The sequence below is a fragment of the Haliotis cracherodii genome, unplaced genomic scaffold (genome assembly GCF_022045235.1).
Source record: "Haliotis cracherodii isolate W230 unplaced genomic scaffold, xgHalCrac1.p SCAF_11, whole genome shotgun sequence".
NCBI classification, from domain to species: Eukaryota; Metazoa; Mollusca; class Gastropoda; order Lepetellida; family Haliotidae; genus Haliotis; species Haliotis cracherodii.
This window is the reverse complement of record NW_027266266.1, coordinates 20,403,840-20,420,212: the sequence shown is the minus strand read 5'-3', so window position 1 is coordinate 20,420,212 and position 16,373 is coordinate 20,403,840. Positions and strand designations below refer to the sequence as shown.

The window sequence follows — 16,373 nt, the reverse complement described above, 5'->3', positions numbered from 1 at the left end:
CAAATAGCATGTAAATAAATCATATAATGCTACTACATAAATCGTTCTTATCGTTATTGAAAATAGAGGTGCCGTTTTCGCCCATCACATAGTAACCGTTTTCGCGAAATGCGGTGCCGTTTTCGCCAGAGATATCGGTGACGTTTTGCTGAGGTGCCGTTTTAGCCTGCACTCCGACATGCAAGTGCTCTTTCTGTAAACCTAACGCTGATTGGTCCATGGAACAATTCTGGCCAATGAAATGACCAGTTACAAACGCTGTCCATATGGTCAACATGGCGGACAAAATGAATTTTGCGGGAATTTGCAAAATAATAAAATACTTAACTGATTCAGTTTCATTTTGATATTAACGAAACTTTCAGAAAAGGCTACAATGAAATGTGTGATACCTGGACTAAACTTAAAAGGTATTATCTTATCGTCTCTTGAGAGTTTTCATTCGTACACTAACTCGCAAGCCTAACGTTTGATGTAGCAATAGACCAGCTGGGACAATTCTTCTCACGCGAGTCAGATATTAGTAGAGTGTAATATATTGGGGCCGACATATTACATCAGAGATACAACGAGGAAGACCAGACAAATGTCGAATACCATGACAGCGTTAGAAATTGGCACTAGCCTAATCCTATAGTCCTTGCCAAACTGCCCAATAGTTAAGGTATTCTAGGACTAGTACTATTTCAAGGGTTTTGCTATGTCTTACCATTATAAGGACTCGTGGACTAAAAATGTTAGTTTCTACCTCTGCATTGTCCCTTAGAGTTAAAGGAACACAGATAATAACTAGCCTCCCCCTCTAGTCTGTGTTCATTGCTCCCATTCCACACTCATATAGTCACTGTTCACTCTTAGACCCTGTAAAGACTCCAAGTCGTAGAAGGCAAATAAATAAGTAGGGGTTGTCAAAGTCTGTGACTTTGTTGGTGTGTGCCTTGTACACTGCCCATAATATACAAGGTTTCAATTAGGGCTGAGATGAGACCAAATTTACTACCCGGGTACCCACACCCCTATTACCCGACCCTACCCGGGTAACCGCTGTTGGTGTCAAGAGATAGGTACAAAATGTCTAATTGGGAATATTTTGACAGTAGCCCTGGCAAAATAAATTAGATACACGTATAAAACGATGTGGTCATGCATACACTGAAGTTTGCTGAAGTTTTAGCTTTGTTCAAACACACATAAGTCAGGAGGAACGTGTTCATAGTCATGAAGAAATGCAAACATTAGAGACTTAAAATTGTCGTGTAACCATGTAGTTATACAGTGATTTTTTTGTCATGAAACAATATATCACGTGACTTACCACGGGTCCGGGTAGTCATGTGGGTACCCGGTTCCTACTCGGTACCCATCCGACACGGGTACCCGAATTGCCCGTCCCAGCTCTAGTTTCAATGGCATGGTTAAAGTAAGTTCCTGCTCCCTGAAGGGCATGCCTTGAATCATATTTTATAAGGCTACCTTGTGATTAGGGATGGGATGAGTCCAAATTTACTACCCCAGTACCCAACCCCCGATTACCCGACCCTACCCGGGTACCCACTGTATGTATTAAGAGTTGGCAACACAATGTCTAATTGGGAATAGTCTCTTATGAAACGATCAAATCATGCATACACTGAAGTTGACTGAAGCTTTATCTTTACTCAGACATATACAAGTCAAAAGGAATGTGTGCATCATCATAAAGAAATGGGAACATTAGCGACTTGTAGTGTAACCACTGAGCAATAGTGAGTTTTTGTCATTAAACATTATATCATGTGACTAACCACAGGTCCAGGTAGCACTGTGGGTACCCAGGTTCTACTCAGGACCCACCCAACCCGAGTTACCTGTCCCAGCCCTACTTGTGATAATGTTCTTTGTATAAAAAGACCTACTAAATCTGACAAGTATTGAAAATGATGAACATATGAACACTTGCACAGTATAATTCACACTGTAATGTTAAGGTAGTCAGGGTGTTATCAATCTCAGTTAAAGGAAAGGGGGAAAACTAGCAACATTACAACTGCATATTATATTGCCTTGTCCCTGTACATGTGTAATATCGGCTTGATCGGTCACTGGATTAGCTACACTGTAGATCCTGGCCACCTACAGCATGTACATTACAACACTAAAATATTCTTTTGTAGACATGGTACGTTACTAGTAGAGTGGGTTTATATATATTCAGTATATCACATAATTATTGATACTCAAAGCTGTTAATTAATCACATTCTCAACCTATATTGTTTTCTCTTTGTTTACAGTGTTTGGAAGAGCTATCCACTCCTTGTCCAAGATTGGAGATGAACTCTATATTGAACCCCAGGAAGATGGAGTAGGTTTTATAAATCAAATCAAAGTGATGTGTTATTACATTAGCTTTCACAATGATCCAGTAAGAAATAACCTGTAGGGGGAGTAGGGCTGGGACGAGTCCAAATTTATTACCCGGGTACCCAACCCGCTATTACCCGACCCTACCCGGGTACCCACCGTAGGTCTCAAGAGTTGGGAACACAATGTCTAATTGAGAATAGTTTAACTGTAGCCCTGGCAAAAACTGTTTAGATACATGTATGAAACCAGAGACCATATAATAGATATATGGTCTCTTATGAAACGATTGAATCATGCTTACACTGAAGTTGACTGAAGCTTTATCTTTACTCAAACATATACAAGTCAAAAGGAATGTGTACATCATCATAAAGAAACAGGAACATTAGCGACTTGTAGTGTAACCACTGAGCAATAGTGAGTTTTTGTCATTCAACAATATGTCATGTGACTAACCACAGGTCCGGGTAGTACTTTGGGTACCCGAGTCCTACTCAGGACCCACCCAACCCGAGTACCCGAGTACCCGAGTTACCTGTCCCAGCCCTAAGGGGAATGTAGACATTTGTCAACATGGTCAGCTTGCTAGTCGTTCATGAATTTTTTCAGGGATTCTGTGTTAGAATTGGTCCCCAGCAACTTTAGATGCTGGCCATAGGAGGATAGGGTGGTCAGGCTCTGTGACTTGGTCAACTGCATGTCATCCTCATGATTACAGGGGGCAGCGGGGTAGCCTAGTGGTTAAAGTGTTTGCTCATCACGCCAGAGACCCGGGTTCGATTCCCGACGTGGGTACTATGTGTGAAGCCCATTTCTGGTGTCCCCTGCCGTGATATTGCTGGAATATTGCTAAAAGTGGCGTAAAACCATACTCACTCATGATTACAGAAAATTGAGATCTATATTTGATCAATTTTAGACGACTTTGTTTTATACATGTATGCATGCTTACATAAACAATGCTGTTGTCTCCAAGTTAGATTTCCTTATTTTTCGGGTGATGTCCTATAGGACAGGAACATATCACGAAGCTAGGGAACCGCAGGCAAGATGTTGCACCTTACCCAAATACAAGTCCATCAACTGTACCCACTTGTACCATATTTTGACTTACTCCTGTCTTCCACATGGTCATTATATTAATCAGATTATTTGTTCTGAATGTTGCGCTAATCATTTTGTTAATCATGCTAATTTTTTATACTACATTTTAACGAAAAAGTAAGAAGTTCAAAACCCTATTCTGTATGCTGTGTGCAGTGTGTACCCAAAACATTTGAGACTACTAACCCAAACATGGCCCAAGCATCATTTTCAGTAGAACTTCGTGTCATTATGGAGGCAGTGGGGTAGTTAATGGTTAAAGCGTTCTCTTGTCACGCCAAAGACCTGGGTTCAATGTGTGAAGCCCATTCCTTGTGTCCCTCCACTGTGATATTGCTGGAATATTCCTATAAGCAGCGTAAAACCATACTCACTCACTCACTCACTCACTCACTCACTCACTTGGGTCATTATGCAATGTTATAGGGACTATTTTCAGCAGTGCACACAGATCAAACTAAATTTTACACGACAAGGGCAGCAGACTAGTGGCTAAACTTGCAGACTAATGTATATGTTTAATCTTCATTTCTATACAAATATGGCAATGGACATGATGAATAGTTTTTAAAGAAATTCTTGAACTAATCAACAACAGCTTTTCCAGTTAAATCTCACAGCCACTGTGACAATTGTTATTTGTTCCCTCCTACAGCATGTGGAAACATCACAGGCTCATTCAGCGTTCTGTTTCAGCTGGCTCTCCGCACGGTCAACTCGTCCCGGTCAGCGTATGCTTGTTTCCTGTTTTCACCCAGCTTCTTCCAGCATTACGATGACGGCTCTGGCCTCACCAGCTCGGAGGACAGCGATGAGGAGGGGTTCCGCTGTAAGCTGGGCATGAAGGTGTGTACGAATTTTAACAGATTACACGTCAGATTGTACGTAGGTCTAACATATAGTCTTATTAACCTAGCAGGTTTTCAAAATTCCTTACATACTAGTGCCAATGGATCCATTCTGTTCTTGCCTGCTTCATGTGTTTTGTCTTAAAATTGCTTTTTTAGAAAATGTGGATATATATTTTTAGATGTTCTAACTTTTACGTATCCACAAATGGGTATGTTCAATGATTCAAGGAATGTAACAGCCAGTGGTAACGCATATTGCCCCCCAAAAGGTGTATAGTACATTGATCTACTGATACTAGTAGAAACAGTGCTATGTACGTCACTAGGGTTGAACAGCTCTGGCCTTGTAGAATGTCATAAAACATAAGACCGCCTCCGTGGTCTAGTGGTAGAGCGTCCGCCCAGTGAGCGGAAGGTCCGGGGTTCGATCCCCGACCGCTTCATACCAAAAGACGTTAAAAGATGGTACTTGTTGTTACCCTGTCTGGCGCTCGGCATTAATGGGGTAATACAAGGACTGGTCAGCTCGGAGTCAGTATACTGTGTCTGAGTGGGGTATTCATGTTAAACTGTGGCATGGTATCTCAGTGAGCTAGCACTATAAATCGACATCAGTCCGCACTAGTACAAGCAGACACACACACACACACACACACACACACACACACACACACACGTGCATGCATCTTGCTATATAAGTGCAATAATCTTGGAAGCGACGTTAAACCCCATTTCACCTCACCTCACCTCACCTCACCTCACCTCACCTCACCTCACCATAAAACTTGATAATTTATGTATCCAACAGACCCGCGGTAGAAGGACTTTGTACTGTTGCGCTAACTCTGCCACTGAGCATGCTCTTACTGAGGCGGGTTTGGTTCATGCAACAAAGTAGGGCAGTATCTGTTGTCTACAAGATGATGGAGTCGCCTTTGATCTTACCGCCAATCATGGTAGAATTGTGCCCCAAAATGGAAATTACCTCTAGCAAACTGCCTTTGGCATCAAATGTTAATTCCTGGTTATTTCCATGGCATTTCAATGTATTTAGATCATTGTTATCTTCCTGTTGTTCCAGTCCATTCTAACAGTGTTCCGCTCCCTGTACACGATAGAGAAGACTGTTGAGAGGTGTAAGATCCATCTGGACAGCGAGGAGTCACGCCTGGTCTTTCAGCTGCACTGTCGGCACGGTGGGTCTTAGTTGATCTGTTGACACGGTGGGTCTTAGTTGATCTGTTGACATGGTGGGTCTTAGTTGATCTGTTGACATGGTGGGTCTTAGTTGAACTGTTGACATGAGGGGTCTTAGTTGATCTGTTGACGGTGGGTCTTAGTTGAACTGTTGACAAGGTGGGTCTTAGTTGATCTGTTGACACGGTGGGTCTTAGTTGAACTGTTGACACGGTGGGTCTTAGTTGATCTGTTGACACGGTGGGTCTTAGTTGAACTGTTGACACGGTGGGTCTTAGCTGATCTGTTGACACGGTGGGTCTTAGTTGATCTGTTGACATGGTGGGTCTTAGTTGATCTGTTGACACGGTGGGACTTAGTTGATCTGTTGACATGGTGGGTCTTAGTTGATCTGTTGACACGGTGGGTCTTAGTTGATCTGTTGACATGGTGGGTCTTAGTTGATCTGTTGACATGGTGGGTCTTAGTTGATCTGTTGAAACGGTGGGTCTTAGTTGATCTGTTCACAAGGTGGGTCTTAGTTGAACTGTTGACATGGTGGGTCTTAGTTGAACTGTTGACACGGTGGGTCTTAGTTGATCTGATGACATGGTGGGTCTAAGTCAAGGGCATGCACAGTCATGACAACAGGGGTAGAAAAATCGGCAGGTCCAAGACCAGAAACATTTCATGTGGGACCAGGGGCGGTCGAGTAGCCTAGTGGTTAACGCGTTCGCTTGTCACACCGAAGACCCGGGTTCGATTCCTGACATGAGTACACTGTGTGAAGCCCATTTCTGCTGTCCCCCTCCGTGATTTTGCTGGAATATTGCTAAAAGTGGCGTAAAACCATACTCACTCACTCACTCTTGTGGGACCAAGCATTTTATTGGTCAGTTGTTTCTAGGGACTGGCTCAATATCAATTTCAAACTAATAACAATTATTTAAGATATACTTATCTACATTAAAAAATCAACTTTGTCCAAAAATATTGCAAAAAACAGTATTGTTTGTCTACCTCTATCTGTGTTTCATAACATCAGTTAAGAGTGAGTGAGTATGGTTTTACGCCGTTTTTAGCAATATTCCAGCAACATCATGGCGGGGGACACCAGAAATGGGCCTCACACGTTGTACCCATGTCGGGAATCAAACCAAGGTCTTCGGCATGACGAGCGAACGCTTTAACCACTAGGCTACCCAACCGCCCCTATCAATTAAGAAACATTGTAAAGCTAGTTGTAGAAATGTAAAGAAATGCTGTTGATACTTATCTCGTGTAATTTCATTTCAGGTATTGTGAAGACTCACAATTTAGCTTTCATAGAATGTGAGCAACTGCAGGCTGTGTTCTCTAAAGACCTCTGTCCAAACAGGCTTACAGCTCCCTCAAAGTAAGCAACTTTCACATCCAATCATCAAATGTAATCATTTGTTTGTTGTTTAACACGGCACTCAGCAATATTCCAGCTATATGATAGTGATCTGTAAATAATCAAGTCTGGACCAGACAATCCAGTGATTGATGTGACGAGCATCGATCCACACAATTGGGATCGATGACATGCATCAACCAAGTCCGCGATCCTGACCACCTGATCCCGTTATTCGCCTCTAATGACAAGCATAGTCGCCTTTTAAGGCAAGCATGGGTTGCTGAAGACTTATTCTACTCCATTGAAAAGTCCATGAATCCTTTATTATAACTGTAATCCGGTAATCTTTTTGGAATAATTGTAACATTAGACGTGTCGTAAATGGCTTTATAATAAAATCCACATGTTACCTTTCAGACTTCTTTGTGATGTAGTTGTGAATTTTCAACACAACCAGGAGGAGATAACTCTGATTGTGAATCCTAACAAAGTAGCTCTGAAGAACTATACCGATGATGAGCAAGGTATGTTACAGTTCAAATCTGAATGTTGTGAAACTGCTGAACATTGTTCTGCCCCTGCTTGAAAAAACAGGGGGATGTTCACCATCTGTATTCCGTTTGAACCTTTGAACACTTCTTGTTGAAACAAGGGATGAAGCTTACTATACAGATCAGTTTGGTGATGAACTGGCAAGACTGGTGCCTTTTGATGATTTGGGAATTTTATCATTTTATTTATTTATTTTTCAAGAAAATGAGGGCAGTGCTCATTCCAAACCATTGAATATTACTTGATGAAACATGTTATACAGATCAGTCTAGTTGTGAACTAGTGTCTTTTGATGACTTAGGGTATTTTAAAATGCTGAACAGCATGATGTTTTTCTTCACTGAACTGAAGGTATCCAATGGCAATGAACCCAAATGGAGAACAAGTGTGACTCTTGTTTTTAGTTTTCATTGTCCGGAAAGTCTTTATTATTAAATTTCTTTATAAAAATTCACTTGAAATTGTAATCATGGTAATGAATAGAGTGGTTACAATAAATTAATTATCGTCGAGTTGTATGTTTTCCATCTTGTCTATACAATGGTAAAATCTTTATTGACACACGACTTGCTTTTCTAGTTAGTGTCAAAATAAGTTTTAATTTATGTTTTTATCAGTTTATCAGCATGACATTACTAGGTGAATAGAGACACACTCCACCTCTCTTTTACTGTTACATCTCTCCTCAGACCAGGCCAAGGTCGTACACACAGAGCTGACCTTGACTCCAGAGGAATTTGACAACTGTCAGGTCGGGGTTGACACGGAGATCACATTCTGCCTGAAGGAACTCCGGGTGAGTGGGGTGAAGTGAAGTGTCCAGCAATAGTCTCAGTCAGCACTACTCCAGCCACCTGTCAATAATCAAGTCTGGCCCACCACTGTGTCATAGCAATGATCCATGATGACATAGTCAGGACAGGAAGGTCACACACTGTAAACCGCCTCTGTGGTCTAGTGAAAAGAGCATCTGCCCAGAGAACAGCTGATCAGTTGGTCCATCCCTTGGCGTGTTACTAAAAGATGTTATAGGTGGTGCTTATTACATGTGTTACCCTGCCTGCGCTCCACATTAAGGGGATGATAAAAAGGACTGGTCATCTGGAGTCCCAACGTTAGAAACTGGCACTTGGTATCTTAAAGGGCAAGTTCACACGGAAATGAACCATTTTTTCTTGTACTTTTTCCACATTAAAAGTGTTAACATAGAAGTGTCATAGACAAAAATATAAAAAACATCATATTTAATTAACATATTTATTGCACTAAAACGATTTATATTTTTCACATTTACCAAGTGTTCTATTTCCATAACAAAAACACCATGGCTTATGCCCCTTGCAATATGACGTCATTGGTGCCAATTGATAAACATTATGACGTCATTATGCTTTGTTAGAGCCGCTTCACGTGGTGTAGGTACAGTTTTGTGATTCTAGCATCTGAGATGCCAGCCAGAATTGTGTTATGCTGAGTCACCACTGCGCCGCAGTGTGTCGCAGACCATGTTGTTTTACCGCAAACTGGTCCTTGATATCTTTTGCGTTGAGAATAGACAGGGACCCAGTTGAATTGGCACCAATTACGTCATAATCTAAGGGGGATAACTCAGGCCTATTTCGCTCGTAAAACGAAGGCCTCATAACGGCATATCACTTTCACACTATTGTGAGCTTCCTACTTTCACTGTGAAAAAAAATGAGTGTATATTTTCAAACACAGATACTAACTAATTCTAAAATTGCGTTTTGTTTAGAAAAAGAAAGAAAGTGATTTTTGCGTGTACACTTCCCCTTTAAGGACTCGTACAAATTTTCACTCTTTAAGAGTTTTGCTATGTGATAGCATTACAGTAAACTACGGTTATAACGAACACACTTATAACGAACTAACGGATATAACGAACTAACTTTTTAGTCCCGACTATATGCTGTAGTTATGCTGCATATATGCTTATAACGAATTACTGTTACAACAAACTAAAATTAGTAGTCCCTTTGAGTTCGTTTTAACCATAGTTTACTGTATAAGGACTAGTGGCCTAAAACTGTTAGTTTCTATTGCTGAGTCTGTATACTGTGTCGGAGTGGAGTACCCATGTTAAGCAGCGACATCTAGCACTATAAAGCGGGCAGTATTCCAGCCAAGTACAAGCAGCCATGCACATACATGTGCATGCACGTTGCTGTATAAGTGCAATAATCTTGAACGTAACGTTAAACCCCATTTCACTTCACCTCACAGACTGTTAATATCTGACATTTTTGGGATCTTACCACAAGCATGGGAAGTATTCTGAACCTGAAACCCGTCAGGAGAAGACAAGACAGGTGAAATAAATACTTAACTGATAATTGATAAAGCCATCGAAGGATATGAAGACAGACCTAAATATTAACAATCATCTCTTGCCTCATAGACTTGTGATCCAGGTTAGAAGACATCTTCAGCAACCTATGCTTGCCGTAAAAGGCGATTATGCTTGTTGTAAGAGGCTACTAACAGGATCGGGTGGTCAGGCTCACTGATTTGGTTGATGCATGTCATCGATCCCAATTGCGTGGATTGATGCTCATGATGTCAATCACTGGATTGGCTGGTCCAGACTCGATTATTTAATGCCTGCTGTCATATAGTTGGAATATATTGCTGAGTGCGGCGTTAAACTACAAACAAACAAACTAAATTATTTTCTTGTTTCTTGAGTTTGCAGGATTCTAATGTGAATTTTCATCCCTCTTTCTTCCCCAGGCTATTCTGGCTTTTACAGAGGTGACCAACTTACCTTTGAACATCCATTTTGAGACGCCAGGGAGGTAGGAACATACATGTCCATCGTCATAAAGAACTTGAACATTGTAATATATATGGTGTGGGTACAGTTTACTATGCATCCTGGTTTTGAAATATATCTGTAAAAAGTACAAATATGGATGCCTCTTTTGAAGTTATGAAATATTTCATAGGACACTTCAGTCACAGTAACATGAAATACTTGTTCTGTTATGATACCTTTCTGCTTGAAGATCTGACAACTTACGAGGTCACATCTGGTGACCTTTCTAATCAGCCAGTCAGCGTCAAGGCTTTTAAGTTTCTGCAAGCCAAGCATATCTATTCAAACTGCTGCTTACAGAGGCTTTAATTGGTTGGTGTCAGTGTTTTAGAGGTCTACCCTACCCTACCCTACCCTACCCTACCCTACCCTACCCTACCCTACCTACCTACTCACTCACTCATTCACCTAGTTCTCCATGTTTCTTCACAGACCAGTAGTGTTCACAGTAGACAGTGATCTGACGTTCATTCATTCTCACCTACCCACTCACTCACTCACTCACTCACTCACTCACTTCTCCATGTTTCTTCACAGACCAGTAGTGTTCACTATAGACAGTGATCAGACATTCGAGGCCAGCTTTGTTCTGGCGACGCTTGCGGAATCAGAAATCGGAGCATCACAGCAGCCGTCTCAAGTCCGGGGAAAGAAACAGACAAGACACAACAACAGGTCTGAGAAACACAGGGATTCACTCACTCCTTCAAAATATTCCAAAGTTCAAACCTAGTTAATAATATTGTCATAACATCAACATTGTTTGATGTTAAATCCCAACTTTTGACATATTGCATGCTGTCAACAATACAGAGTATGAATGACATTCACTGACTGAAAATATTTTCAATGACAGCAGTTGATACCTGTAGAAGGGGAGATAACTCTGGATAGACTACTACGCAAACAAGAGGGTTGACAATTGTTGAAATCGTTTCAGTGAACCAGCAATATTGGCAGCTTCCAGGTGTGATATTTCAATAGAACACATCCGAGAAAGTTGGAAATTGTACTAGCACTCAAGGTGTCTTAAATATGATATAACTGATCAGGCTAATGCTAATTTGTATCCTTGGTAATGACAAGGCTGCAGGAGATGGGTGACAGATAGTGCTATATTGAGTACTGAAAAGTTGGAACCAGACCCAGTGTTACCACTGGCTTTTGAAACTGCCAGTCCTTGTGGACTGGCAACTCTAAAAATTACCAGTACCCCTAATTTTTGCAAGTCCCAACTTTCAACAAATAAAAAACACGTATAAAAATTATTTGGTTTTAATTCATTTAACTTCATGCTCAGTGCAAAGATGGCATCTCTGAAGTAACTTTGTTAGATCTGTACGTCATTCACACAAACTTCAGTCACAATTTTCTCTTTATTTTTTAATATTTCGAGAAAAAGCCGCTACAACTGGATATTTAACCTAGAAATAGACAAGGGGAAACCCTGATGGTAACAGAAAAGCTGACTTTGTTCGAAAAATGTACTCATATGAATATCACCGATGTTTTGTTCAACAAGATTTAAAAGTACCTTATTTGCCAGTCCACAGGGACTGGCAGGCACATGAATTACCGGTCCAAGCCTAATTTTACCGGTAAAAAACTGGTAATTACCGGTATACGGGAACACTCAGACCGTGCTGGTATTGTGGGATATCATAAACATAGCAGGGATGTTTTTACATACAAATACAAAAAACCGAAATTAAGATTTGGTTTAATTAATCATGTTAATGGTGAAATTGACAATTCAGCACGGAGCCTTTAGAAGGGTTATGTCCCTTGGACTAATACATTTGGTGTGGACTCATCTACAGTGGTGTTATTTTGTCTGCCAGGAGTTGGTTGTTGGGTAGCAAACTACTCGTATTTTTAAAAACTTTGTCAACCCATGCTTGTCATAAGAGGCGAGTAATGGGATCGGGTGGTCAGGCTCGCTGACTTGGTTGATGCATGTCATCGATCCCCATTGCGTGGATCGATGCCCGTCACATCAATCACTGGATTGTCTAGTCTAGACATGATTTTTCATAGACCACCGTCATATAGCTGGAATATTGCTGAGAGTGGCAAACAAACAAACAACTTGTATGACTGATTTACATGCAGCAGAAGCTTACACAATGTGTGAAGACCATTTCTGGTGTCCCCCACCATGCTAAAACAATCTCACTCACTATCTGAAATAAAAGTCCACTGAGTCCACAATATATAATTTTGAAAAGTGTCAAACATTTGTCATTTTGATGTGATGACCTGGGTAGCAGGAAATTTGAACAAAGATTTTTTTTTTTTTAGTAGCAAGAGGTCATATGCAAGTCAGAGTCAAACCCATAAAGGAGGTCGGAGCAGGCTGACACAGAGTACCGCCTCTGTGTCCAGGCTAACCAATGGCATGTCACATCACAGGTAAGTTGTGTTGTCAAGTCATCGAGTCGATAGTTGCGGCGACGTTGATACATATGGAATTCTGAAGTTAGGAATTTAAAGGACAAGGTATGAGAAGGCCCTTTTTGACCCCTAGGTTTTGCATAGTGTACAGAAATAGCAAGCTTTCACAATTCTTGCCATTTATCTGATATTTCCATGTGCAGAATACACATGACGAACTGACGGATATAACGAAATGTGTTTTGATCCTGTCCATTAGCTGTATATTTGCTGTATATATGCTTATGACGAACTACGGTTATAACGAACTAAAATTACTGTTCCCTTTGAGTTTGTTATCATGGTTATAAATGTAATTTACTGTATATGTTTTTATGTTATGTATATGTTTTTATGTTATCTGGTTTAGTGATCCTGTGAACCCATATTTACTATTTGAGGACTCTTGTTCTCTTCCTAAAAACGAAATGGAAAAAAAGTGAACATAGGTCATAGGTCACTTTTATAACATTATAAAACTCATTATTTTATTTCCTGTTCCCTTTATATCATCCAAACCACTTTTATAAGATCAATTATTAAAAAACTTTTGAAATTTTATTACTGTATGTTTATTTCAATGATGACGATATAAATTTGTTCCAAAAGATTGTAATCAAATTAGTTTTTTAAAAAGAGGCCTAAGAAGTGACTAGGTAAGCAAGGATATACCTTGTAGCCTGGCGATATACCATTACTGTATTCGACGTAATAAGCGCCCCGCTCCAATAAGTGCCCACGGCGGTATTTGCTAATATAATGGCAAGTGAACAATCCCAATTAGCACCCCGATCGATCCGATTGATCAATGTTCACAAGACTTATTTAGTTGCGTACAATACGCACTCGCATGTTATATGTACCCTTAATTATGGGCAATTAAATTGTAGAAAAATATATCTGTCGTACATAAACATTTCAGGCTGTCAGCATAACCCACGAAATTTACCTTTTTTTTCACCAAAATAATATTCTAATAAGCGCCCCCTATTTCTAATTTTGACAACGCCCTGAGCACTTATTACACCGAATACGGTATTCTAACCTGGAATCCCTACTGATATTAAGACATCACCTAATACAATCATCTGGAACACTGACAAGCAACAGGTCACGGTATGGCATTTATGATACATGTATCCATTCTATGTCAACTAAAGTTTGTTTCAAGGCATCAATAGTGGTAATCTGACCGTGGTTGCGGTTAATAACAATGAGTTGTGCGATCTTCCGATCGTTTCACACACGATTTTGTAGAAATTAATTTATAACAATATTAAAAGGAATTTTGAACAAAATTTATGAAATATGTTACAAACAGATATATAAAGAATATAACCATGACATTACATGATTAATTTGCGCACTTCAGTATGGATTTGTTGACATGTATTCCGGTGTTACATGCTTCACAATAATGTCTTTCCGTTGGGGGAAAAAACATCATGCTTGAGACTAATACCATTATATGCATTACATCATGCAGACCCAACACCAGCTCAGACCGAGGAGTTGCAGCAGATCTGGATAACACAGTGGAGGCGGAGGTAGAAATTAATGAAGCAACTATCCATCATGGTGATGCCATGGAAACAGAACAGCCTGTCACAGATGAAGGTGGTCGACTGCAGGGGTCAAGGTCACCTAAACCTTCAGGGTCAACCGTGAGCGACCCCAGTCCTGTAATCACAGTGCAGAGTGATAGACCTACAGTGAGTTGTTTGTCTGCAGTGTCCTCGAATCTTTTGTGATAGGGAGTCAATAGTGACACACAGAGAGTGAGTGAGTGAATTGGGTTTAATGCTGCTTTGAACAGTATTCCAGTTATATCACAGTGTTCAGCAACCCATGCTTGCCGTAAAAGGTGACTATGCTTGTCGTAAAAGGCGACTAACGGGATCGGGTGTTCAGGCTCACTGACTTGGTTGGTGCATGTCATCGTATCCCAATAGCGTGGATCGATGCTCATGATGTAAATTGCTGGATTGTCTGGTCCAGATTCGATTATTTACAGACCGCCATCATATAGCTGGAATATTGCTGAGTGCGGCGTTAAACAACAAACCAAACCAAAACTGAGTAAGAACATGTTGTTTCAGGACACAAGGGTTCCAGCAGAGGAGTCGGTACTACAAGATGTGGGAGAAGACGAGGAGGAGGAGGAGCTGGTCCCAGGCACTCCCCCCAGCAAGAAGGTAGATGGGGGGGGAGGGGTTCCTGGAACGGCTTTCGATCGTTTTTTAAGACGTAAAATAGAAAGAATATTTAGAACTTAAATAGTGCCTGATAAATTAGATTTCACTTGTGCATTAAGTTTTCTTTTTGGCTTATATTTGCACATCAGTTTTTTATTTCTACATGGCCATGTTGAGACCATGGTGAATCATCTGTTTGTCATAAACATCAATGTTTCAATGCCAAGAATGTGTAACTACAAACTTCTATTTGCGTTAGTATTATGATAAAATATATTTTTGTTGTATGTGCAGAGTTACTTCCCTTCCACAAAGTCATCACTATGTTTATACAGATAAGTTTTGATACACATCACGAAACAGTCACTTTATGTCACTATATATCGGATATAACAACGTATCACAATATGATTCCAATGGAAGAGTGTGCAGCAATCTGATTGGTTGTAAAAAGTTAAATTACATTAAAAGACCAGAAGTCTTCTTATTTCCGTACTTATTTAAAACAATACAGCAAAACATGGTTATCGCGAATTCAAGGGTTTGTTGTATCCGTAATTTTGTAAACCATGTCCACCATTTTGCAATCCCTGATATCATTCACGATTTCATCTAGGATTTAATATAAAGACTCAGTATTTCTGAGTAGTTCAACAAGTGCTGGACATTGTGGTCATGTTTGGTACTCAATTCATATAAACTTTTTACTGTTTTCATAAAAAAGCTTTAACAAAAACTTCAGCAATCTAAAACCAAAATTTTAAAACTTTTCCTATCTCACACTATGCATTTCTTGTTGTTCTTTGATCCTGGTGTGAAACGTCCTAGAACAAAGTTTCCAGCTTCAAAAACACAACTCACCCCAACACATCACTAAGTCACTGTGATTATTGGTCACGCACTGCTGCAAACCCATGTGAGTGTGAGTTGGGTTTAACGCCGCTTTAACAGTATTCCAGTTATATCACGGCGTGTCAACTTAATGTGGGAGGAAAGCCCGAAGTGATGCAGGTCTAAGACGTTTACCACTTCGGTGAAACCCACGAGCACGGGTATGGTGCTTACAAAGCTAGAAACATAATCGGGGCGAACCGGGATTCAAACCCACAATCATAGCGTGTGAGTGTGAGATAGGATTAGTATATACAAAAAAAAATACGATATTGCAGCACTAGAAATCAGCAGGGCTGAGAGAAGACTTCTGTAAGATTGGTATAAGCATGTCATATCCATGTTCATTATTACCATGTTATATCACCCTGGTTTAACAAAAAGCTCCACTGTATTTCCACAGTTCCGCTCCCTGTTCTTCGGCCTGTCTCAGTCCCAGTCTACACAGAGTCAAGCCCCGCCCCAGCCCACCAGTGTCCTGGCGGCAGACACAGACGAGGAGGATTAGGACGTCCAGCAGCAGTTTTAACCCCAGACTGTCATCAGCACATGAAATTATTGAGAATTTTACACTCTGTACATAGTTGTACAAAGTCATTGTTAATATATGGA

The 16,373-nt window shown here is 40.4% G+C and overlaps 1 protein-coding gene across 1 annotated transcript; it reads left to right on the top strand.

Annotated features, from left to right (window-relative positions):
• Nucleotides 1-275: 275 nt before the first annotated feature.
• On the top strand, nt 276-16,373 carry LOC139455550 (cell cycle checkpoint control protein RAD9A-like). Its single transcript, XM_071237100.1, has 13 exons — nt 276-410; nt 2,273-2,343; nt 4,146-4,295; nt 5,382-5,496; nt 6,773-6,872; nt 7,272-7,378; nt 8,096-8,202; nt 10,158-10,222; nt 10,780-10,917; nt 12,544-12,654; nt 14,162-14,387; nt 14,775-14,870; nt 16,165-16,373. Exons 1-13 carry the CDS (start codon nt 377-379, stop codon nt 16,267-16,269), a joined length of 1,425 nt encoding a protein of 474 aa, XP_071093201.1. The 5' UTR covers nt 276-376; the 3' UTR covers nt 16,270-16,373.